This window comes from Electrophorus electricus, chromosome 6 (assembly GCF_013358815.1).
Source record: "Electrophorus electricus isolate fEleEle1 chromosome 6, fEleEle1.pri, whole genome shotgun sequence".
Taxonomy (NCBI): Eukaryota; Metazoa; Chordata; class Actinopteri; order Gymnotiformes; family Gymnotidae; genus Electrophorus; species Electrophorus electricus.
The window spans coordinates 14385791-14411884 of NC_049540.1; the positions used below are offsets into that span (position 1 = coordinate 14385791).

At 39.4% G+C, this 26094-nt stretch overlaps 2 protein-coding genes across 3 annotated transcripts; both read right to left on the reverse strand.

Moving 5' to 3' along the window:
* Positions 1–512: 512 nt before the first annotated feature.
* ccnb1 (cyclin B1) lies at positions 513–3772 on the reverse strand. 2 transcript variants are annotated; one of them, XM_027027348.2, is made up of 9 exons: positions 3688–3772; positions 3290–3430; positions 3114–3206; positions 2698–2880; positions 2461–2619; positions 2066–2302; positions 1825–1965; positions 1634–1744; positions 513–1545 (listed from the first exon to the last, which is right to left on the reverse strand). In XM_027027348.2, exons 1-9 carry the CDS (start codon positions 3706–3708, stop codon positions 1444–1446), a joined length of 1188 nt encoding a protein of 395 aa, XP_026883149.2. In that variant the 5' UTR covers positions 3709–3772; the 3' UTR covers positions 513–1443. The 2 variants fall into 2 exon arrangements, with proteins under 2 accessions (XP_026883149.2, XP_026883148.2); XM_027027347.2 differs by having other exon boundaries at positions 3284–3430.
* A 937-nt stretch (positions 3773–4709) lies between these two features.
* Positions 4710–11465, reverse strand: slc30a5 (solute carrier family 30 member 5). Its single transcript, XM_027027351.2, has 16 exons — positions 11049–11465; positions 10729–10851; positions 10564–10630; positions 10372–10457; positions 10187–10274; positions 10006–10093; positions 9837–9913; positions 9538–9708; positions 9149–9437; positions 8609–8817; positions 8270–8427; positions 7972–8101; positions 6691–6931; positions 6169–6395; positions 5888–6016; positions 4710–5708 (listed from the first exon to the last, which is right to left on the reverse strand). Exons 1-16 carry the CDS (start codon positions 11117–11119, stop codon positions 5538–5540), a joined length of 2325 nt encoding a protein of 774 aa, XP_026883152.2. The 5' UTR covers positions 11120–11465; the 3' UTR covers positions 4710–5537.
* Positions 11466–26094: the final 14629 nt, after the last annotated feature.

A 26094-nucleotide genomic window follows, 5' to 3' on the forward strand; every position in this document is an offset into this window, starting at 1 on the left:
TAGGTATCTCCATCTTTGAACTGTTATTGGGTGTATTCAATTTTCTAGAAACCTTTCTTGCTTGAAAGCTCTTACTGCAACATATATATATATACACACACACTCTCATACTGCTGTAAAAAGGCTTTGTTAACAGAATGATTTCATAAAACATTCACAATCTAGCAGTTAGCTACTTAGAAATCAGAACAAACATCTGTGACACTATTGGCCAGTTTCCAATGTCAGTGAATGACCACCTGCTGGCTCAAATTTGTCTTTCAGTGACCTTAAGGAATTTCAAAGTGTGCTGTACCTTGCTAAAAACAAACATTCAGATCACTGAAAAGCATGACTGCTCTGATTTATGACTGCCGAATACAGTGCATGGAAATGCCAAAAGTACTGTCTTAGTATGCTGAAACAATGGTACATTGAGATCAAACACAAATAATGCAAAGCAGATTTCTATGAATTGCTCTCAAAACATAATTCAAAGAAGCCAAAAACGCATTTTGGTTGTTCACATTTTATGTATATTCACATTGGTTTATGATCCAAGCACATGGTAGTCCATTTGTGATTTTCCTGAAAACCCACTGTTGCTTAGTGAAGCATGGGTACTGCTTTTGAGACAGACTCCTTTAAAGGTTCCAACTCACTCTTATGCCACCATCAATCTTTGGTTTTTAAGTGTCGAGCCCAAGACTTCTGTAAAGCAATTTTGTGACCACACATGTTTTGTGAAGTGCTAGAATGTCCCAGGCTTTCATAGAAATTAACTCTCCAGTGTTAAGTCTATAGTATGAGGGAAGGAAAAAGGAAGGTGCAGGCCCAGTAAGCACAAGGAACTTTTGAAAGACAGTAGTGACCTCTGCTGGATCAAAATAGGAGAAAACCACTGCTTCCAACGAAGTGGGGTAGATTGTGTATTACATACAGCAAGTGATGTAGAATGAACCCAAAAGGTTGGAACAACTGAACTACCCTGCCTTAATGTGGGGTTAAAGAATGTAACCTCTCCCCCATTTACTCGCTTAATGGTGGGCCATCATAAGGTTTTAAAGCCAAACTAGAGAAAGGCAGGGGAGAAACCACCATCACCCCATCAGCCACCTAGCTCCAGGAGGACAACCCCTGGTGTTCATTAAAGGAGTTCACTAGTCAAGTTACCATTTAGTTTGCTATCGCATAACCACCATAGCAAGTCAACTCCAGCCATTTCTAAGACTTAAAATGTTTATTGGAAGTTAAAAAACCCAAAAACCCCACAAATTCACAGAAGGGAGTCAAGATTACTTTAGCCAAGCATTCAAGGCAATGGCAGTGTAGAAGAACGTAAACCATGAAAAAAAAAAAAAAGTCACTCACTTCAAAAAGATTAAAAAGTAAAAGCATGCACCCAAGTTACAAATTTTTTACAAGTCAGCACATGGTGCCAAGAGTCTCTTCAAAAAAATCCCACTACAAGACTTGTGCTGCAAGGTCCTTGATCAGCGCGGACTTGAGCCGAGAGATGGACGCAATCCTCATTTGCTTCTGGCTTGAGTACTTGTTCTTAACCGCCTGCCAAAGATCACAGGTGTTGGTTTAAAGTTAGTTCTATTAACCAAGTAACTTGGCAGATTTCTATACTACACAAATCCTGACTCACCAGATGCTTGGAGTGCCCCTCATTGACTTTGACTACATTCTTTGCTATATGCTGCATCACTGGAATGAGGCTATCCTCTGTGTATCCCATGTAATACTGGAGTGTGGGGTCCTGCAGAGAACCAAGCAAAAGCAATGAGTAATGCAAACCACAACAGGGACCAGACTCATGGGGAAAGGAATCAAACTCACCCATTCACCACAACTGAAGACCTTTAGCATGAGGGCAAAGGCAGCACTGGCAACCTGAGACGGAGGAAAGTGCACCATGTCGTAGTCCACCATAGTCAGCTCAACAAAGTACTTGGCCAAGGTGTGGTGCTCTGCTGTGACCTACAAAATTAGCTTTGGTTCAGCCTTGCCTGGTGAACAAAATTTATTTTTAATTAAAGTTGTACATTTAGAAGTAAAAGGCATTGAGCGCCTGTTGTACCTCTGCAATTTTTGAGGCTCTCCGGAGGAACTGCAAAGGCAGAGGTCTGCCAAAACCGAAGTTTAGAACTTGCAGAACCTCCATCTCCATCTTGCGGATCTCAGCAGTAGTGTAGGCACGGTCAGTGACAAAAGCAAAATCTGCGATCTCTGGAGGATACATCTCCTCATATTTTGAGGCAATGAACATCGCAGTCACACCAACCAGCTGGAGCTGCTTCTTGGGAACTGGATGATCCTGCAAGCAAGACATTACCAATTGTAAAGTGTTGATGCAAAACTAATTCAGCCAAGGTTAAGCTCAAGTTCAAGCAAACACACAAAGGATTAAATAAGACAGCATCAACAAGCTCCCTGTACTGGTAAACTAGCAGGTGAAAACCTGAAGCAACCTACCTGAAGAAAGCGGTCTATGATTGCAACAGTCATGTACATGGTCTCCTGTAGCAGCCTAAACTTGATTTGGACCTGGACAAGCCAGTCGATAAGAATGGCACGCATGTTCCCAGTGACTTCTCTTCCTTCCAGATACCTTGGCCTGACAGCCTGATCAGTCTACAGACCAAGAGAACAAGTTAGCCAGAAAGATCAGTTCAGGCAAGATTTGAGGGGGGAAAAGGGCAAGAAACCAACCTCAAGTTGATGGAGATATTTGTAGATGTCCTTTACATATTCACTGCAGAGCATGGGATTGTCATAGTCGTCAGCATCCACGTCTTTGATATTAAGCAGTACATCGGAGAAAGCCTGACATAGATCGTCTGAGGCACAACCAGACGTTTCCATGGGCACGGGAGAGGAAGGCTCTGACAAAATCTGAGAGGGAATCAAGAGTCATCGATGTACGTGCTCCATGGAAGTACGTCATAAAGCACTACCGCCAAATACAAAACTAAATTTCAAACAGTAATAGAATGTCCGATTCTAATAACACTCCGAAGTTTGGTATTCCAGCGTCTTAAGTAAATTGAGCGCAGCTTGACTATCGACTCGTTTTAGTCAACGAAACTAAGACACTCCGATAACTTAAAGTTAGTACACAACCTCACCTGAACCTCATTTTCAACTTTGGTCACCGCCTTTGGTCGCTGATTTTTCTCAGGAGGCTTGTTCTCAAGCACCACGGGTGCGGTCTTCAAATCCTGTTTAAGCGATCAGTTAGTTTGCTAGCTCACTTTTCACATAGTCAAGCATCGCAAGGGGCAAATATTAAACGTACGTTTACCTTTTTCGTCTGAGGCTGCCGTGGCAAAACTGCGTTGCCAATTTCGCCAAGAGCGGCCCTTGGCCTTAGCCCAGGCTTGTTTGCAATTACTGCTTTCCCAGCAACAGCGTTTTGATTCTCACTACTGGGCAGGCGAGTGCTCTGAAGATACAAGTGACAGTTTATGTTTAGAGAACATAACATTGCACCAGCGCTGGATACCCAACTAGTTAGCTATAAACGGGAATTAACACGCAAGCATTTAAGAGGAATGCAGACGAATATACAAGTCTTCAATAAGTTAACTAAAGCTAGGTAGCTAGCTACTAAATTAACACGATTCTAAGTAAAACAGCACATACAGCTGAAAGACATTTAACGAGACAGCAGTAGAAGACTTAAAGAAAATTATTCTTCACCCTTGTGATTCGAAGAGCCATTTTGAAACTCGTCTCACTTGGGGATCCAAGCACAAACTGATTTTTGCTGAAAGAGTACAGAGCAGCCCTGTTCTTTCCTTTGGTTTAAATCGTCGCTTTTTCGAACGTGATTCGCTGCGTTCTAAAAGTCACAAAATCTGATTGGTGCAACGACACCTGATAATAATGCGTTGCTAAGACAACTGAAAGCCACATGATACCACTGCTCAATGCTCTTTGGTTAAAACTTTTCTTCCCTTAATTGTAGAAGTACAAACGCCAGTCTCGAGGGTATCTACCGCCATCTAATGTACCGGAGTTTATGTATGTTCAGTCTATGTGATTTATCGGAAATTGATTAAGTCAGGATTTGGCAGAAATTGCAGTGTCAAAGGTGAATCCCCATTCGATTTTTTTTTTTTGTTTAGTTTAGAGTTTAGTTTAGTAAAAATAGGATATGAAAATCCTTTGCCGTTGGTCAGCTTGATTTGACACTAAAATATAATAGATAAATAATCTTTGTGATGTAGTATTTTGTTTAAAACATCTCAGAAGTCTCCCTATATAATATTATTCCAAGAACACATATATAAAAGGCAGAAAAATGTTGCAGATCTTTTATGTAAGTCAATGACCATTAAAACAAGCTATGCCAACCTACATGAAGGGTGGTCAAATTTTTCTCATACAAAAAGCAAACTAATTTGATAGAGTGAAAAAAATGAACAATTGCAGAAACTGGTATGGTCAGCAAGTTGCAAAAACTAGACAACTGGAGTTTGACAAACAGCACATGAACTTTAATGGTACTAGATTTCTAGTCATGGGAGTAAAAAATATTTTCTGAGCATTTTAGCAACATTAAGGAGGAAATGTGTATATATATATATATATATATATATATACACACACACACATATATACATACATATATATACACACACACACACACACACACACACAGTTCCCTCCAAAAGCCCCAAGAATCTTCTTTGGATATAAAGCATCACACTCCCATGAAATACCATGAGCTCAACATCAGCCAGCCTTTAATAAGAGGTAGTGGTTGGAAGTTCGAGTCATTCGTTTCCTGAGATAAATCCCAGAGGAAATCTAGTCCACAGCACTTGACCACTTGACCAAGGATTCAAGATGTTTATAGTCCCACTGCTGAGCCTTCAGGTGTTGTAGGTTTAATTCAGAAACATCAGAGGAGTGCCTACTACACAACCACAATTAAAAAGCTGCAATGTGATGGTCTCCAGGGTGGTTTATCTATTGGTATAGCAAGTATGGATAACAGAAGGGGGAAAGTTGGCTAAGACTTTATGTAATCCCTAATGTCTTTGTACATTTAAGGACCATCTTAAAATGTGTACAATTACACTGTATATGGAGGAATAATTTTAAATACCTTTTCTCCCACCATATCCAGTATGGGAAGACAAAGTAAGATTGCACAAATTGTTAAATGCAGGGATATCAACAATTATGTCATTTTTGAGGGAAAAAGTTTATTTCAAGGATTTTTCTTTGAATCAATCAGTCACCTTCTCTTAGATTTTAAGTAACATTTTTTTAACAGCATTTTCAACTTTTCTAAGGGTCCCAGTGATTCTGGAGGGTCCCTTATAATCCTGGCAATTAATTTAATGGTGTAATTCACATTAATTATCTTGACTGGTTGAAAAGAGTTTAGGTTGATATGCCCTCTGGCTACTGCTCTCAATTTAACCATCAATACCAAATACATATTACACTGTAAAAAAAAAAAAAAAAAAAAACTACAAAAAAACAACTAAAATCATTTAAATTTGATGGAAAACCATTTACATTTTTTACATAACTGGTTACATGATACATGTGCCATCTTTGTAGTATTTCATGGACTCCATCTGTTGCGTCATTGCCAGGACTTCGTGAAATCCCGTACTGAGGCCAGACATATGCTGGAAATAGGCCTCCTTTTCTACTTGCACTGTTAAGTTATTTACTCCAGCATCCTTCAAGACTGCAGTCACCTGGAAACAGAAACCCAAGATTTCAGAAGAATTCAGTATGCATTGTTTGGTTTCCTATAGTGCATTAGTATATCAAGCAATTACCAACTTCCTGTACAAGTTCATGAAACATGTTCCCTTGGTTTTGGAGTAATACATGCACTAATGTGAAGATGTATTACTAAGTGTCATTGTTGGACCTGCTGAATAACTCGCTGCTCGACCACATCAGACATGATTTGTAGGTGAATGGTCCCAGCAATAACACTTGCAGAATGCCTCCAGAAGTGTGGGTCACGGTAAGACAAAACACCTTCGATTTTCTGTACCTAAGATGGAAACAAATAGCAACAACAACAACAAAAAAGCTTACTTTGGTTGACCTTTCTGTGGGCTACAAAATATATTAATTAAAATTTAAAAAAAGAGAAAGAAAAAAAAAAGCAGGAATTATTTAATACTTTAATTGCCCAGTTAATACCTTTTCAAGGGCAAAGTTGAGGTCCTTCTCTTGCTCAGGTGGGGTCCTCAGCAGAAGGACTTCACAAGCGTCCTTCAGCAGGGGAATGACGCTGAGGAAGATGAGGGTGGCGATGAACAGAGAACATATTGGGTCTGCAATCAGCCAGCCAAACTGACTGATTAGCACTGTGGATATGATGACTCCAACACTGCCCATTGTATCAGCCAACACATGCAGAAAGACTCCTGGAAGCATCCAAAGAAAATATTAATGCCAATACTTATAAACTCCAGTTGCATATAATGAATTTAAAGATGCAGGTTGCTTTGGGTAGATTCTTTTTGGGCTATGAATGTAGTTTCATGATTGTTAAAATGGAAAATGTAGTACATTTTGTTATCTATTCATCTAATTTACCTGATTTGGACAAAACCAGCCAGAATATGACAAGACTGATCAAGGGATCAAAAACTTGCTTTAAACAACAACATTCATAGAATCTAAGTACACAACATTATTAAGCACAAGAAATGCAACTACCTCTCATATTAGCGTTCATGCTTCTTCCCCCTGGGCTGTGGGAGTGGCCATGGCCATGGGAGTGGCTATGTCCTCCATGGGAGTGGCCATGCGTGTGGCTGTGCTCCCCAGTCCCATGGCCATGATGCGAGTGGCCATGTTCATGGCTCGAGCAACTGCCTTTTGAAGCTCCATGTGAGTGGGCGTGGCTAAAGGCACAGATGCCCACCAGGTTCACGAGGAGTCCCCCCACAGATACCGGCTGTGCGCAAATAAAAAAATAAAAGAAATCTCAACTCAAAAATTCAGTCTTTCACAGAACTTTACTCAAATAATCTTGTGAATGTTAATAATACTTGAATAATCAGATTACAATCACCTTTGTGATACCATGATTTTGGAAAAAGTATTTTTGTTCATAACAGATCGATGAAATTTTGGGTCTAAAGTGATTTTCTCTTTGGGGGAAACATTTATGGCATTTTCAAAAATCACCTACATCACACCCTGTGATAAAAACTTGAAAAATCTAATTCAGAATTAATTTTGAGCTATGCACTTTCTTCTCCAATATGGTCACTGGATTTTGTGAATTAGAAGACTCAAGTAATCAAAATATTTTAAAGTGCAGTTTCTTATTTGAGGTGGGCTATAGTGGTCATATCCTTCTGTGGTTTGTCAGTTTTCAAGCATCTCCTTTCAAAAAAAGGGGTGAAAACCACTTTTAGTCTGGTCATGTGGAATAGTGTAGTCTAAATGCAGCTTGTATAGCTTGTCGAGCAAGCCATTAACAGAAGTGAAATGCCCATCATAGGTCAGTCATTATCAGAACTGATATCATAACTGCTTCAAAGGCTATATTACCTATAAAAAGATCTGGCTAACTAACAGTAGCCAACTGACAACTGGAAGCTAAATAAAAGCTGGCTTCACAAAAATGAAGAAACAAGGGGGAAAAACCCCACTACAACAATGAGTGTCTTATGTCAATGCAATGCATAGAAACATTTGCATACCTGTAGCAAGTGTCATTCTCAACTCTAACAATTGTATAAATAAACTGAGAGTGATTTTTGGGAGAACAATTTATGTAGGACAAGCCTATAAAATTTGGAACATTGATTACCACAGGGAGTGATAGTGAGAACAATTGAGTTTTCAAAAAATCACCTGACAAAACCTTTAGACCCAGGGAACCTTATATGAGTATAAAAGCATGGCAGAGAGGACAGAATAATAGCACAACTTCAGTGTTACCCATAGGAAATCACTGTATACTAAATTCCAGAACAAAGTACTTACTGCTAGCATGACTGTGTTAATGTTGGGAGGGTCGATAAGTCTGGAGACTGACTCCACAAATACAAAGAAGGCTATGACCATTAAGAATAAGCCATTAATGAACCCAGAGAGGATCTCAACACGACCATACCTAAAAAGAGAAGAACCATTTATGCTACAGTAATAATTAAAAAAAATCCTGAAAATGTTACTTTCTGAAGGATCCACACTTCAATCATTACTAAACAGAAAAGTAACAAAACCCAAAAACACCAGAAACCCATCCAACCACTCACATACGCACAAAGAAAAGCCCTACCCATAGGAGTATATTCTAGTTGCTTTCCATCGGGTCATTAGGGCAGCAAAGAGTCCCAGCACCAAAGCAGAGCAGTCAAACAGCATGTGGAAGCCATCTGAGATCAGACCAAGGCTGTTGGTCCACACACCATAGAAAAGCTCCACAAACGTGAAGGCCTGGACAAAAAGCAAAAGCAGCATCATCTGAAGTTGCGTCTGATGTGTTCAATGTTTTAGTGACCAAATTCATTAGTCGAGAGAGGAGGGGAAAAAAAAAAATCCTGTTCTACACTTCAGTATCTTCTTAAAACCTGTCAGTTATGAAACACAGATACAAATGTGTCCATAAATCCCTCACCAAGTTAAGGCAGAGGAAGTAGAAGATCTGGCGGGAGTCATACTCCTCCAGGATCTGCTTGAGGGAGTCTTTGATAAAACGAGGTAGGGACTGTGAACTGTGCTGCAGCGCATCTCCCATCAGGTTATACAGAGGCATCCCCTCAGGTGAGTACCCCACCAGCGTGCCTTTCTGCCCTTTCTCTGAGGGCGAGGATAGTATGCTGTCAGCTGCAGAACGAAACAATGGAAAAAAATCTAAGTGGATATCACATTCAGAAATATTAGCCTTACGAAAGGAAAAGAAATAGCCTAACCTTAAATTAATAAAACATACATACATTATGATTTTACATTCAGACAAAGGAGACATCACACTTTCCAATAAACCTTAAAATGGTCCACAAGACTACAAGTAAAATTGATTTTTGCAATTTAAAGAAACGCTTTGCCAAAAACAAAAACAAACAAACAAAAACATGGGGACCAGCTATTATTGAGAATTTGGGACTGAGTCCATGTCACTCTAGACTGTCCTGAGGAGAGCTGAGAGAGGACTCACCCATGACAAAGAAGCAGGCGCTGACCAGCACGCCTCCAGAGAGCACATGCTCCGTGCTGGCCTGCTGGCCGGACTTGCTCATGGCGCGCAGCTGATCCGTCAGTGGGTGCGTCCAGAAGTTGGCAAGCAGCAGGCCACTGAGGAAGAGGCAGGCGGATCCATAGCGGGCGCAGCGCAGTGCCTCCAGCTTTGCAGTGCAGATGGACTCCACATAAAAGTCCAGGACCATGACGGAAAAGACAATCAGGGCAAAGGGTAGCGCCAAGCTAGACCAGGACTCCACCTTGCTCTGTGGGTTTACGGTTGTTATTGACACAGGCTCCATGGTCTAAATCCTATATATGCTGTATGCCTGGGAGGATAAATACTGCCAAGGCAGAGTTTCTCACCTCTGTGGTGGAAGAGAGTACGATGACCCACGGCAGGAGCACAACAGAGGAGACCAGGTTGGACAGAGCATATAGCCGCTTGGCTCCACCAATCTCCACTGACAACTTTCTAGAGTGTGTGTGGAAGGCCACCTTTAGACACAGGGCCAGAACTAACAGCACCACCCCACCCTAAAGGGAAATGGGACACCAAAATAATCTTCGCTGCTTAGCCATTTTTCAGGTCTGAATAATAGTCTGTATTCTGTAGGTGTGAAGATATCTTCATGGAGAAGAGGAAAAAGTGTTCCATGACTTACTTTATGGTCTGCTACACCTAAAAATGAGATCCCGGTGTATAAGGCATGGGTGAGAGCGCTATCATGGTGACCCTCAGCTGCAGGTCAGATCGTTAAGAGGTGGAAACTTTGTAAAACTTAAGAAAAAAAATATATCACTGAATGTATTATAGAAATTTAGGAAGGATACGGTGTTCTGCCATCTTTGCCATGAGGTCGTCATTATCAAAAAGCAACAGACAGACCACTGCAATGATGAAGAAAGCAGCACCTCTTGTCTGCAGAAGTGGACAGCACAATGAAATAAATGCTGACCAGTTAGACACATATTTTGACATCCTATTAATAAAAGTTATTTTGACATTCCAAACCTTAGAGGGTCCGCCACCAGAGTTTGTGAAGAGAACGCTCAGAAGAGAGATGACTACCAAATCGCTGTGCTCAAACAACAGCAATGTCCTGATAAACCAGACAATAACTTTGTTTTAGTCTTCTTTTCTTGATAAATTCAAAATTATAAGAAGTATAGAACTGATTGAAATCCCCACTGCCTTACCTCAGTGGTCCACAGAGAGTAAGGCCAAAGAACCCCAACAGAGAGATTACACTACTGATAACAGCATGTTTGAGGATTCTTATCCACTAAAAGAAAAGCATTTGGTATGACTGTGTTGAAATGACCTTCCATAGACACTGTAATTCTCTGATATTACTGAGAATATAGAAAACAGTTTTTGAATCATCAAACCTGTCTTTTGGCAACCATTTTTCCTGAAGAGAAAGGTTTTTGGAAAAAAAGTAAAATCACTGCACACCTGTTTGACAGAGGTAGAACAAAAATTAATTAGTATGAACACGAAACTGCATAATAACACTTGGACAAAGTTTAAAATTGTGTAATTCAAGTTCTTACCCTAACTTAAGTATGAAAAGAAACTGTACAACATGTACCACCTTGAGGAGGTCATAAGATTCAAAAATTCCTAGAGCCTTCAACAGTTTGGTGAGTAACAGCAAAACGATATATCTAGTCAGCCTGAAATTAAAGACAAAAATTTAAAAGCAAATTGGGACAAATCAAATGGCAGGCAAGCACCACACAATAAACAGTTGTATTTCTCATTTCTATATTCAAGATGTCCGTTTATAGAATGCAAGCTAAGAAATAACACTGACATGATTAAAGTAAGATAGCTAGCCAAATTAGCATAGCCAGTTAGCTACAACGCTTGCCTGGCATTTGGCACCTCCACGCGCCCAAGCTTCCCACCAGAGATAACGTTACTGCTGTATTTGTCATCCATTGTCGCTGCTGAGACCGAATGTAAACAATTCTATACAAACCACACAGTCCAGATATTTTTATAAGCTAGCTAGCGTTAGCTATCTGAGGGAACCGACTAAAGCAAAACATCGTAGTTTCGCTAGCTAGCTGAATAAACTTCGCTGAAAACATGCAGGTAGTTTAAGGGCCTAAGATTATGATATCAAGCCTGTCGTTGAGAGGCAGTGACTATCAAGATTCCCATTATTGGTTTCAAAATAACCAACAGTAAATCTCCAGATTTCTCCCTTGCTGAGACCTTAGCTCGAGAAATTAAATAGTATTGACCACGGCGTCACTTAATGTGACTCAATTTCCGTATAAGGTATATCGGCTTTCAAAATAAAGGACCATTTTTAAAAAATGCATCAAAAAGATAGCTAGTAATTTACTAAAATAAAGGTCCGCGAGCCTCTGAGTGAGTGTGTGTGTGTGTGTGTGTGAGAGAGAGAGAGAGAGAGAGAGAGAGAGAGAGAGAGAGAGAGAGAGAGAGAGAGAGAGAGTGTACATGAAAGTATAACAATATAGATGTAGCCCAGGGTTAAATCTTAACCTCATCCACTAGTATTGCAAGTTATTATTATTATTATTATTATTATTATTATTATTATTATTATTATTATTATTATTATTATGAACGGAGTGGGTTTGAGAAGCTGATTCTGCACACACATTCAGCACATACACTTACCTGTATTTTTCCTTTTTCAACAGCAAATGAGTTTTGGGCATTAATATGCTAGCTTTACAGCTTTACAAGGACTTTGTTGCAGAAATCCTAGCATTGTACAACACAAAACCTGTTTGCTGTAGAAAAATATAAAAATAGTAAATATTTAGGTATTTCTGAATTAAATTATCCAGCTTACTTTACTTATATAGAACAACTCCCTCATATACATTCTATTGTCCACCAAATCCGCCAATGCCACAGATCATAGGTAGCTAGCAGCCTATCCACTTATGAGTTTGGAATCCAGTATTGCCTGGCAGAAAGAATACGGTTGCAGATCTGCTGTCCTGGAATGTGACAGGAAACGAGGAATTGTTGTCTCCGACAAATGTGAAAGCTGTGTGCCAGCTTCCATAGTCCCCACAGATGTTGAGACATATCAAGAGCTTAAGAGCAAGCAATACCAGAGGCTTATGTATACACCAGTAGATTGACAATTTTTTTGAGCAGGTGAGTGCTGAACAGTTGACAGTTGCCCTGGAACACAATCCAGCCATTGGTAAAGTGAGACATGCCATTTTACATGGACTGTGGCCTCACAGTGAACCAGGTGTTGACCCTAACTTTGCTTGAAACTTGAACGGGCCTTTGTATAGGAAGACTAGTAAGGTGGGAAGCAGTTTTCCACTTTGTTCTTCCAGAAAAGTATTGAGAGAGTCCTCAAATCCCTCCGTGATTACTCTCTAATGTCTTCTGGGCATTGACTTAATCCTGGCACTGGCTCGAGACTGGAAGTGGTCCAGAAGACACTTCTACACAGTGGCCTTGAAGACCATTTTGCTGCAGAGCAAAAGGTCTGACGCCTGCTAATCCCTTTAACTCTTCACAAAAATAATGTTTATTGTAGAAGTGAAAAGGGTTAGTTCACTGGTTTTCTGTAAGGTTTAGCAGTAGTTTTAGCTGCTAACAATAGCGTTAGCTGCTACATGATGAAGTAGGAATTAGCCGTAGCATTATCTTGAATTTTGAATCTATCCGTTAATAGTAACTTTTAGCCACAGAAGTGTTAGCTGCTATTGTTGAGAATAGGCCTTGGCCATAGCATTAGCCACTAACATTGGTTTTTACGGGTTGTATGCATATCTCATTCTGAGAACAGTCTTCGTGTAACGAGCGCCCAAAGATACCAGAATGCTCGAGGTTCCTTGGGTTAGCCGTCTGTGAAGCCTGACAGCGGGCTGGTGAGAGGAGTTGTTTCGTATTCCCGCGTGTTCCTATCGTGACATTCAAAATACACCTGACACAGAGTGTGTGCACAAAGGTTGTGAGAACAGATTGCCTTCGCCTAACGGAGACTATACATTCCCACAGCATGGTTGTAACAAGCATGCAACATTGTTATTTATTTATTTATTTATTTTTTTTTTTTTTCTTTTTGCCGGATTTAATAGAGATTAATTATTATTGTAGGATATATGACAAGTCACCTTAGTAAGCATGTTCTGTTGTGTTTGATGACTATGTTGTATTGGTAACTTCTACAATAGTTTGGTATATATTATATAGTTATTTTTGTAGCACAGTGCTGAAGGACGTCTGTCAGAAATATCCTATTTCTCTGAATCTGGAAACCTTGTGTACTTCACTAAGATGTCTTCAGTACACTGCAGTTACTTACCTGCAATCTTCTTGGGATACACACACACACACACACACACACACACACACACACACACACACACACACACACACACACACACACACACACACACACACAGTATTCCATTAAAGATCTAGCAAAAATGTCATCACACCACAGTTTCCCTAAACTTTAATTCCCTCCAATATATTAATTTACATAATGATTCATTCAATGATTAAGACCGATCTATCTATCTATCTATCTATCTATCTATCTATCTATCTATCTATCTATCTATCTATCTATCTATCTATCTATCTATCTATCTATCTATCTATCTATCTATCTATCTATCTATCGCTCTCTCTCTCTCTCTAATATTAGAGAGAGAGAGAGAGAGAGAGAGATTTAAAAATTGTAGTAAAGTACACAGTTTCCAGAGAAACACAACATTTCATACAGAGGCCCTTCATCAGCTGCGCAAGCTATCATACAGCCACCATTACTACAATTTTGAATGTCTCTACATCTCTTACTACAGTAACTGCAGTTACTCACCTATAATCTATATATATATAAAATAAGGGATGGTTAAGCAATATTGTTAATACAGTGAACTTAACTGGTGAGAACCATGTCCTAAGAATTCAGGCTAAACAACAATACCCCTTTCCTTAAAAGGCAAAATGAGGTTACACAGAGATGACATTAAATGCGTGTTTTGCTTTGATAGCAATATATATTTAGTTGTAGAGATCCATTAAAGGGTATGATTTAAAACAAAATTCTGAATGATTTAGTTGATCCATAGTGAAATGTTGTGTAATGTAATAAATGTGGTGAATCATGCTTATAACATAACTTGGTTCCACTTTCTCCTTCCTCTCAGACTGCAGAAGGAGGCTGTGATGTCAGTGTGATGGCTAATAGTATGCCTTGATGTCATCTTCAGATGTAAGGATGTGAGATGTGTTGCTCATCCATCTTCATTATGTGCTCCAAAGAAAAGGTCAAATGAATGAACAATATCATTAATGTCCACAGTAACTGTGATAACCATCATAAATGTTTCTGAATACAGTGTGTCAACAGCAGCCAAGGTGATTATGCAAACTACACGCTGATGTTTATCAGCCATTAGATGGCAGTGTTGTTCTAATGTTTACACTTTACTAGTACTAGTAGTGGTAGAGGAATGACAAACTCTAATCTACCACTATAATGATTAATCACAAGCAAACTGATTGGTTGCCTTATACAGCAAGTCAACATATAACACTTCAGAGGTTGTTACATTAAAATACACATATTAGTTCAGTTTTGTTAACTCACCTTTTACTTCTCTTACATGTATATGTATTACTTATCAAGGCTTTATAATAGTAGTATCATATCATATCAATAGTAGTTGCGTGACATTGATGTAATGTTAATTTTGGAATTAGCGGTTTGTGTGATCTTTGCTTTTGCTTTTGCCAGAATTAGCATGCATGTTAGCGCACTGAAATCATCCATTAATAATATGACCTGAATTCTTGAATGTATATATGAAATTTTCTTATATTGTTATATGTGCATGAAATATGGGCCAGGGTGTGTTATGCCAGAAGTGTCATCCTAAGTGCATAGTTTATCCCCTGGGGGAAATGAACAGCCAGGCCTCACCTTTCTGCAGCATGTCGTATCTGAGCTGGGAGCATGGGCTTGTGTAGGGTGACCACAGCATTATATAAGAGTGCGGTGAAACTGGTTTCTCCTGGCAAGCACAGGACTGGGTGGAGGAGCAATGACATCACCTGCAGTCACCCGACATTCAGTGTCTAGAGCAAGAAAACCAGCTGTAGTCTGTCAGAGTCAATTGACTGCGCATAAGGAAGACAGTTGTATTAACCGCTTGGCAGTGGAAAGGCCCTGGACATGCAGTGGCTGTACTTGGTATCCTTTGGGAGTGGGGAGAGGAAATGGAAAAAGGAATCCAGTGTAATCCTGCCCCCCACCCCCCGCACATACATGCACACACAAACACACTCCAGATCTGAATGGATGACTTTCACACACTCTGAACAAACTGTGGAGGAATGAGAGGGGCCTTCAGAGGTGGGATACAGTGAGTAGAACAGTGGAGCTCAACATGGTTGGTAACTAACTTGCCCTTCCACCTCCACACCCCCAACCACACACACACACACACACACACACACACACACACACACACACACACACACACACACACACACACACACACACACACACACACACACACACAAAAGTTTCTGTAATTAAGTTAAGGAAGACAGATTAATTTTGCCTAAAATGTGTATAAAACGTACATGGAAAGAAAAAATGACTTCATAATAATCAGCACTGAGAACCTTTGACTAGAATTCATATCAGGCTCTTACATGATCTTTACCCATCTTTTCTGTTATCAATCCCTTTTGAGCTCCATTCATTTGCCTGAACACACCTGTCGCATGGTCTCACTAGGCAGGTTCCATGACCTTTGCATTTTAATAAATTAATATATTGGAGGGAATTAAAGTATAGGGAAACCGTGGTGTGATGACATTTTGCTAGATCTTTAATGGAATACTGGGTGTTTGTGTGTGTGTGTGTGTGTGTGTGTGTGTGTGTGTGTGTGTGTGTGTGTGTGTGTGTGTGTGTGTGTGTGTGTGTGTGTGTGTAAGTGTAAAGCTGTGTGTATATGTAACAGTGGCCTTAATCTGAACCTGCCCACACTGGTCTTCTCAAACAAGCCAGTGCACCATGTGAACCATGTCTCTAGAGCGAACAAGAACAAAAATAGAAACTATAAATGTCTTTCACTGGCTGTCTGGTTTCAGTTTTGCTTTGAGTTTAACTGACATTTAACTCAATCTTATCAGCAAATAGATACACCACAATATATGAACATAGTATAGCAACACTTAATTTTGCACAGAAATGCACATTTGTAGAGTTTTAAGATGTGTATTGTGAGTTACTTCAAGTAAAAGAGACTATGTATGTAAGGTCAGTGTTCCAGACACTGGTTGTTCTTGACTGACTGTTCTTGGTTTTGCTATACTGGCAACTGGAATATTGGAAATCATTCATGTGTAGAACTTAATCTGTGTCCAGAAAGCCATGTTTGGGGGATGGTTGCTTTGCAGTGATAAGAAGAACTGCATGTTAAGTCAGATAGCAGACCCCGTTATGTGTTTAAGGTTAAGCTCATGCAAACTAACCTGAAGTCTTTTGGAGTTACGACCAGAAGTCAAGAAAAGTAGTAAAACAAGCCTCTGGAATTTGTGTTGAAGAGTTAAATAAAATTTCTCTAAGTAATAAATAAATAAATCACCAGCATCATAGGAAGGTAAAATTTAATATGAACTCATATTTGTTCACTGGAGATACAAAAAATATCACACAGCTATTAAAGGTCAGTTAAACATCAATGGTAGCTCTGTAACATTGTCTTTTAGTATTGGAATATATATTTCTGGAATATGTTTAAAGCAGTGTAGAGCTGGTGCTCTGAATTCATGCTCTATTTGACTAAAGGTATGACAAGACTACTAAGGTCTCATGAATCAGCAATGTCTATTACTAACTGCCACTAACAGCTTTCCTTCGTTGGTGAACACATTAATATTTGGTTTCATTAGAGTAACTTAATTTTAAGCTAATAATAATAAAATTTTGGTCACTGTGGTGCCACTTGTCGTTATCTGTGATGTTTTATTAGCACCCAAGTTAATATTTCAGCTTTTTGCTACTATCTTCCTTTGGATGTTGAAATATCGGCAGAACTCCAACGCCAACATAGTTTATCATCTCCTGAACTGAACTGGTTCCAATGTTGGGGTCTGGTTCCATTCCTTCAGCTGCAGACTGTCTGCTCTGCTTACAACATAATCACTTTGATAATTGTTTTGATACCTTTTCATATGCTTTCCGTAGTCTTTGATCTGAGAGTTTTGTTGTATGTAAAAAAAGAAAAAAGGTTGATGCATCACTACACTTTCCACAAGCTGTATTTCTATAAAGAGGAACCTTTAACTGGTGTAAAACACAGAGAGGGAGTGGCTCCCTTAGGCTCAGTCTGTTTCCTTTTTGAGACCTAAGTGGAAATTCAAAACAAGTTTAAACCCAACTAAAGTATATTATTTACTAGTATGTATGGTATACATACTATACATAGTACATATACATAGTATAGTCAAAGAGGTACATTTTGTGTTTTCAAACTGATTTAATGACGTTATGAACATCATTGATAAATTACCATTTAGATTCGGTGCCTTACAGTGGTGAGCCAGAGCAGAGATCTTGATGTGAAATAGTGCCTGAGAGGTTAAATAATACCTGAGGGAGAAAAGAGAGGCTCAGCCTAATAATGCACATTTAGCTAACAATTCTTGGACATACTGCACAGCTGCATATCACCACTGTCAGTGTTTGCTTGGGGTTAGGACATTATTTACTCAAAGTGCTTTGTCTGCTCTTGACAATTTGCTCTAACAGATATCGTGAATGGCTAAGGAACTGGAGGTCTTTGTCAGGGACACTAAAATTGAGAACTGTGTCAATATGCAAACATGATTTCATGAGCGTTAATGGAGTTATTTATATGAGCTTTAATATTATTACAAATAAATCAGAGTGGAAGAGGGCCCAAGAAACCAACCTGATTATTATGTTGGACCGGCAGTGATCAACGTTTTTAAGGAACCCCTCTCCCTCTGAGTTTGTTCACCGAGACGTTTTAATGTCTCTGTGATGTTTGACCTTTCAGTGCTGGTGTTCCTTCACAGCAATGCAATCTGAACCTGCAGAGATGGACAGATTATGGTTTCACCATGTCATTGCAGTCAGACTGGACTCAGAAAGTGGGCTTATTTGACTGTTAATGCAGCATATGTAAAGCAACTACTGTGCCCTGTGGTTTGTAATGTGATTGTGCTGTAGCGATGCTTGACCTTTATGACTGGGGGCATGATGGTTAGCACATTCAGATCACTTTCCATTGACTTGTGGGTGTGCCTGTATCATCTACAGTGCGTAGAGACATTTTCATGGTGATCATTCTATTCTATTTCATTCTATTAATGAAAGCAAAGCATCAACAAAAATGACAAAAGCTAATCATAGCTGTAGATACATAGTTGACACCACAGAGTTGAGACTCAGCAGCACTTTGGCATTTTGACTCACACTGAGGTACCTGCACAAGTTTTATTTTGGTTTATTTTGGTTGATTTGGACATTTAACCCATGAAAAACATGTAAGTCAAGCACTGACTGGATGTGTCTGGGAGATAATCATTCACTTAGAGATAGCTCATCTACATCAGTTAAGCATGACCTGAATCACGTTCTGCCTTCGTGACTGGCATCATGGTTAACACATTCAGCTGACTTTCCATTATGTGGGTATGTCTTGAATAAAAAAAAAGTTTATAGGGTAGGTAATTCCTGTTACTGAGAACAAAAAAAGATAAGGCAAGGAAATATATGTACAGAAATGGTTGCATGCTGCCAGCATAAGATGTTGAGGGGAAATTGAGCCCAAACAGCAGCAAAACCCTAGAAGCCATTAATTTGGCAAGAAATTAGACCTCTACGCATGCTCTCATGATTGTTAACACACTAATACACAGTTCTAGAATAGGAAGACTGTTATGCACACTGTAATCATTGGACAGCCATTTTAAAAAGCTGTGGACATGCCCCTCAAATCTATTCCTGGGATGGCAAAATGGGAATTAACATACCAAAAGCTTCGTTATCATCTGTTTCCGAGTGCATTGATGCGTACGTAATGAATATTCTACACTAATTACATTTGAAATAGAATATATGAAGTAATTTCTCATCATGCTAGGCAGCAGTGATCTACCACATGCTCTCTCCACACTAAGGTGTCATTACCCATGGACACTATGAATTATACCCTCTAATAGCTTTTATGGATTCGTTGGAGAATTATGGCTCAACTCATTTAGCTAATTGCTCTGGGTTCAGAAAAAAATTATGGATTTGGCCACTATTGTTTCTCACTGAAAAATGGGGCAATTTGCAAGCCAGATGTTAAAACACTTGTTCAAAGGGAGCCCGCAGGGCAAGAACACTGGGTGACGTTTAAATCATTCCATGACAATATGAAATCATGCATGTAGAATATCACTTGCAGATAGAGGGTCAGGTCCTTTGGTAATTAGATTTTGTTTCTGCAAGCTATGCAAATGAGGGAGTGAGGCTCGCAGTTTCAGACACCTTTCATTTTGCCCCAGAGAATGTATTTATCATGTACAATATATCATTTATAATCAAGATAATGTACTTATATGCTAATGTGATGAGGGTATGGGATGCTGTTCCAAGACTGCCACTGCCACAGTGATGAATAGATGTTTATCCTGTGTGGTTTTCTCATCCGCATTTCACTTTGACGTAGTGAAGGATTCCATAATCCCATTAAGCACATAATACATAAGCATTTGCATGTATACAATTTTAAAGTTTGAAATAGATACAGTAGGGATTTTCAGAACATGTTTATTACAAGGAATTCACTTCCCTGAAGAGGTTCCTTGGAGTATTTTTACACAAAATTTGCTATTTGCAGCCCACAAAATACTCTTTTGATCTATAGTTCCTAAAATGCATATCTATAATGATATTCACTCAATTGTTGATTAAAATGTATCCAATGCTCTTTGTTCGTTGTACACATCAAGTAATATCCAAGACCTTGGACTTGTTTGGTTCGTACCAGGGTCTTCTGAGGCAAGATTTGCTTATACCTTTGCTCCACTTGACTTCCAATAAATTCCAATAAATTTCATTTTTTGTATAATGTATGACTGAAAAAAGTGAAAAGTGAAAAAAGTATATTGAGGATAATATTGGGGGCAATATATTATCATGTCAGATAAGACCTTTTAATTCATGAAATTTGGAAGACAGGCAGTTATTTAGATGCAATAATTTTTTCAATCAATGTATATATATATAAAATGTAATATAATAATAATAATAATATATAATACCTAAATGTGCCTTATCATTCTGTTAGAATTACATGAAGATTTTGTGCTGTCCTGTGCTCTGGAGTCCTTATGAGAGAACAGTCTCCCTGCCCAGCAGAATGCACCACTTGAAGCCACTTGGAGCCACAGAGATTATGGCTCACTGAGAGAGGAAGGGTTTATTCTGGCCTTGCTGATGAATGAACAGGGATTAGCGGTACAGTGAATCCCTCAGCACTCCCAGAAGCTAGGCCCTGGAAAAAAAAAAAAACAGGCTTGTCTAAAATCTCCATCTGTGAACTGCTAAACATAGATTTGACGTCCTGTCATGGGAAAAGATTTGTTGCTTTGTGTTTATTGCACTGCTCATAAGCAGCATATGGGAGGTTGGAGATGAATGAGGGCTCCAGTGGAAACCTTCTACATATGGCCCTGCCACCCAGAGGATCTGCTCTGTTTCCATGTGGGTCTGAGGCAAAAAGGGTGTAGATGGACTGATGTCTTTGAAGATAATGTTTGACAGAACAAGAATACATGACCTGATACATACAGTGTTTGTGTTTTTTTTTTTTTAAGACAAAGCCTTCTTCCAGTGTCAGTTTGTTTTCCAAGCACTTAAAGCTGATGTAAGTTATTTGTTTTAAGAACTTCGGATAAACTTATATCCATCACTAATGTAGTTTCTCAAAGAGTAAAAATCACTGTGCTGGTCTTAGTAATCAGCAGTAACCAATTAAGGAATTGTTCATTTGAGGATTCTTACTATAGGTAAAAATAGTCTATGTATAAGGAAGCAAACTACTTTGAGTCTTCATCTCAATAACTCCAAATTTGTATCTTTTACGTTGCTTTAACTTTTCATAAAGGAGAGAGGAGGGTAGCCTTCGGCCTGTGATAAAACTTCAAATTACGAATAAATATGAGCTTTTTGCTGTACCCTGCTAAATACACAGCTCAGTGCACGTTAGTAAATTCAAATTCATTTTCAATTTATGTATATAGCTCTATTTATAACAAGTGTTGTCATAAAGCAGTTTTACAGAAGTAACCTCACAGAAATTGTAAGTGGAGAGTGACCCAGTGGTCCAGTGCCTTAATAAATGAGCCAACAGTGGGAAAGATAAAGAACCTGTGGCAAGAAGAAGAAACCTTGAGAGGAACCAATGCACAGAAGAGGAACCTCCCTTAGCAATAAGCAATTAATAGTTGTATTCAGAGTCTGCACATAAAACCACTAAATAAGTCTAGCAGGAGAGCGGATGGAGGTGGTGATTGTGTATTCACGGTCTCTAAGTGGCTGTAGGCTTGAGTAATTACTACTAGTGCAGATAATTTACCAGACCAAGTTATAAAAACAGTAGATCTAAAAAGAAGATGTCTAAGGTAATTGCCTAGACACAGAAAGAGACAAAACCTTTAACATGGTAAACAACATATAACAAATGGGGGGGGGAAAGGGAGAGCAGGGAGGCAGGAGGGGCAGTCTGCATGCTGGCACTGGCCACAGTGCTGGTCTTGTAAGAGAGGAAAGGTGCCATGGAAGAAAAGGCCTATCAGCTTTATACGTCTGATTGACCTACTTACCTTTGACATTTTTCCAGGATCCGCTGCACTAAATCATCACACTTCTTCTGCAACTGCTTCCTTTTTATTACCTGAAGCCCAGAGTGATTTCCGAGATCAGACCAGCCACTGCAAATAGGAACTCCATCCTGTCATATGGGTTAATTTCCCTCTTTAACTGGCACACACACTGAGCACACACACTAAACGCACAATAACAATAGTATGATTAATGTAATCAGTGCATAACCAAAATAAATAAATAAATAAAATAAAAGCGTTCAGGGCTTGCTTTTACATCTGTGGAATATAACCCATTGAATCGTCAGGTGCCATATGTCACTGACATTATGAATGATAATCAATAATTCAGCTTCTAAGTAATAAGATGAGTTATTAGCATTACGTTAGTGTGTAACCAATAGTCCTCTGGCATAGTAAGAGAGGCCCGTGTTCACAACAGGCTCAAGTGCAGTTTGTAGGTCAGTCTAGATTAGTGTAGTGAGAAACCATATTACTGAGAAAATGTATCTTCAGATCATCACATGAGATACTGTGAGCACAAGAACAGATGTGCATCAGTGAGGACTACTAGACTGAATGCCTGTGCTAGGAATCCGTCCCCAGCAAGCACCCACCCACCAAGTGTATCTCTTTGAGAAAAGAGCTGGCAGGGAGAAAGTCCCTAGAACTCCTTCCCCCTGGGTGCTCATGCAATGCTGAGTGCTTTCTTGGTGTTTTCATCAGTGTCTAAGTTCAAGTTAGGAGGTGCCTAATGCTCACTACAGCCTAAGCAAAATGAACTACTTCCTCCTCCAGAGTGCTGGGACAGGCAGGTCAAATTCTCTTTTCTAGAAGCTGGCTCCAACTGTTGTAGTGGGCCAAGGACATTCAAAGTCCGCAAGGGGTATGGGGAAACAATAACTATATATTAAATGACAATGACTGCTTTTACAATGTATGTTGTAAAAAACACTTTATTAATGAATTTGACTTTTACTTTGACTTAAATGATATAGTTATAGAAACACTTGGTCTATTGGTCTGTGCGAAAGCTTTCAGACAGCCTCCTGTAAACCTTTGATAAGCATAGCAAGGATCCATCCGCAAAGTGTTTTATGTGAATTACATTAAAAAGGATGGAAAAATGTTGTTTAAAAAAGAAATACAATTCTGTAGGGCTGTAATATCATAAATTACAGGGAAACTAGTATAATTTCATAAGTACCTAAAAAACCCACTTCGAAAATACAGTACAATAGAATCCGGGAGCAGTCACTAAGAGTAGCAGCCAAGTTAAGATTATAATGAATGTATAGATTATGAAATATTAATCTTAGCAGTATTTAAATGTGCCTGATCGCTTTTTTGGGGTGGGAGTTGTGGGTGGGGGGCTTGGCTGTGCATGTGCTGTGCATCTTGCTTGAGGGATGAAGCTGTTTTTGAGCCTTGTGGTGAGTCCTCTTCTGATGGAGTGCTCGTTCCACAGAACCAAGCGGTGAAGACTGATTTATAGCAGTGCAGTTTGGGTCTTGCGTAACTGCCCTGGCTTTATTTAGTCAACAGTTGAGGGACATCTGGGCCTCGTTCAGAATGACGGCCAGTAATGCGTCGCTCAGACAGAGCTACATCTGGAGCATCAGGGTATATTTACACCATTATTTATATTTACATGTTCAGCTCTGCAAAGCTTTACATGTAAAGGCAACCCATGGCAGGTGGCTCAGTGTCCTGAGAGTTCCTGAGCAGTCCTGGGTTGTACCATACCAGACTGCAATACCCAAAAGGGTTCAGTTTACTTCATAAAAAACTGCAATATCATTATATGTAGGAAAATATTTCTGGATTTTCTGGTCAGGTGTAAACATGCAGGAAATTTGTACTTTGCATATCACCTTAAATGAAGTATCAGCAGCAAACCACCAGTATTCAAATAATATGTCTTTGCCCACATGCACAGTTAAAGCTGATTTGGTGCTTTCAGTGAGCTTTTATCTTTAATTAGCTCATGTTTAATAATCTTGCCATAAATGAAATAATCTCAAACCAAAAATCCTTAACTAGAAATACAAAGTCTTAATCTTAGTAAGAAACCTCATCAGCTATTTCCATTTCTATTTTAATTTTCATCACTTGGAAGATACCCTTGTTCAGGATGATAGACAGAAAAGCTTTGTAGTCTCTATGAAAAATGTAGTCTCATGTTAGCCAAAAATAGGTTAGTGTCAAGAATACTATCAGGGTGAAGTCCTGACTAAAGTGGGAAAGAATACAATAAAGGATTTTATGAGTGCATAGTTATGTGCTCAGTGACTCAGTGAAGAGGTGACTGTTCAGCCCTCATTTGTCGACTAGTGTCTCAGCTGTATGGACAGCCAGGGGAAGTTAATTCTGCCACCTGGGAGCCAGGACAGAGCAGAGATTTGATGCAAGTCTTCTTTGTGTCTTGAGGAATAGTGGTTGCAGCAGTCCAATCCAAAGCTGATAAAGCATTGAACAAGCACCTGAGTGGCTTCTGAGTGGTGCAGATTTGGATCACCTTGATGTCGCATAATATGACTTAATCCTAAATCTTGTGAGAATGCATAGGGAAATCTTGCAGTGTCAAAGGCTGCTGTCACTCTACCTCCCAACCCTGCGTATTTAAGATACACTACCCAGGATACCCCAGTCAGTCATGCTGAAAGCCATCAACCTAACTCCACCAGTCCAGGGGCTTATAGGTAATGCACATCTTCCAAGTGCTGACTGTGTCCACCTGTTCCTCATTATTCCCACCTGTTTACATTACTTTTCTGTTCACTTCCTCTTTGTAAGGTTTTGCCACTATATGTGTTCATACTTTCATAATGGGTCTCTGTTTCTGCCTGTTTTGTGTATTGTTTTTGTGTATTGTGTCCTGGATTTGCCCTCTGCTTTGTCGATTATCTGTAGGCTGCTTGTTACTGAACTTTGCCTTCTCTGGTTTATGCTTGAGAAACTCCCTGATTGAACTGTTTGCCCTACTCAGGTGTTGACCCTTGCATGTTTAAATTTTATGGTTCAGTGAAGTTTATCCTCCTAATTTTACCTGCGAGTGTCTACATATTTCTATCTTGTCACAGCTTCTGATCATGAAGACTCAGGACCAATGACAGCTTGGCTGATCTAGCAGTGGAGAATTCTTTGTTATAGAGGAGGAACTGAGTCAAGCTAGCAATATGAGGAGAGAATTAAATTAAATCCCAAGGTTGCATGCCTTGTAAGTTCTTGCCATCCAAGAGTTCTTGTGAAGGTATTTCCAGTGATGTATAGTAGCTCAGTCCAGTAATAAGCTGCCATCCACAAAAAGATGTCTGGCAGGCATGCTGAGACACGAGCAGAGTATGGAAAGGAGAATCTTCAGTCGAGTATTATCAGCTTAGTAGTGGTATGATAAATGCCTAACTTAAGGTGGCTTTACTCTGTGTGAATACAGTGGTCATGTTTGTTACGTGTCACACCCTATGAGATACTGCAGCTGAAGTCTTGACCAAATTCCATGACATTCTGTGTGATCTCACCTGTGCTGAAAGTCAGACTATATGATCAAGTTATGCCAATATTCCTACAGTGCTAGAAAATGACAATATTCTGCATTTGTTATCCATATCCGTCTTATTTTTTGGCAAAAGGACACAAAAAAGCTGTTTTCTCTGTTGCCACAGTTCCACAAAACATTCTTCTTTTGTGTCCCATATACTTCATTTTCATTTCGATGTACTGTTGTTTATTTGTAGTTGGCATCTTGGTTTGTTCGTAATTTCCAGTTGCTCCCTATTGGTTGATTTTAGGTCTGTGTTGAAGCGGTGGTCACACTGTGAGATTTTTGAGCAAAATTTCTGACATAGCCAGAAGATAATCTTTGGTTGCAGAGGCACTAAATTGGCTGCCGTGACACATTACATGTGTCATTACATATTTTAACTCATGACCTAAGAAATCTCTTCATTATCTGCAATAATCGTCATGTTACTTGCACAGCGAAAAGAAAGCCATTGTAGATGGAGAACAGGAAAGGGCCAAGCTTTGAGCCTTGTGGGATG

Coding starts and splice junctions, on each gene's coding strand:
- ccnb1 (XM_027027347.2), bottom strand. CDS start 3,708: ATGGCTCTTCGAATCACAAGG. Junction 3,207..3,283: donor CTCAGACGAAAAAGGTAAAC/GTACGTTTAATA, acceptor TCGCTTAAACAG/GATTTGAAGACCGCACCCGT. Junction 1,966..2,065: donor GAGCCTCAAAAATTGCAGAG/GTACAACAGGCG, acceptor CTAATTTTGTAG/GTCACAGCAGAGCACCACAC.
- slc30a5 (XM_027027351.2), bottom strand. CDS start 11,119: ATGGATGACAAATACAGCAGTAACGTTATCTCTGGTGGGAAGCTTGGG. Junction 9,709..9,836: donor TAGGTGTAGCAGACCATAAA/GTAAGTCATGGA, acceptor ATTTCCCTTTAG/GGTGGGGTGGTGCTGTTAGT. Junction 8,102..8,269: donor ACTAGAATATACTCCTATGG/GTAGGGCTTTTC, acceptor TTCTCTTTTTAG/GTATGGTCGTGTTGAGATCC.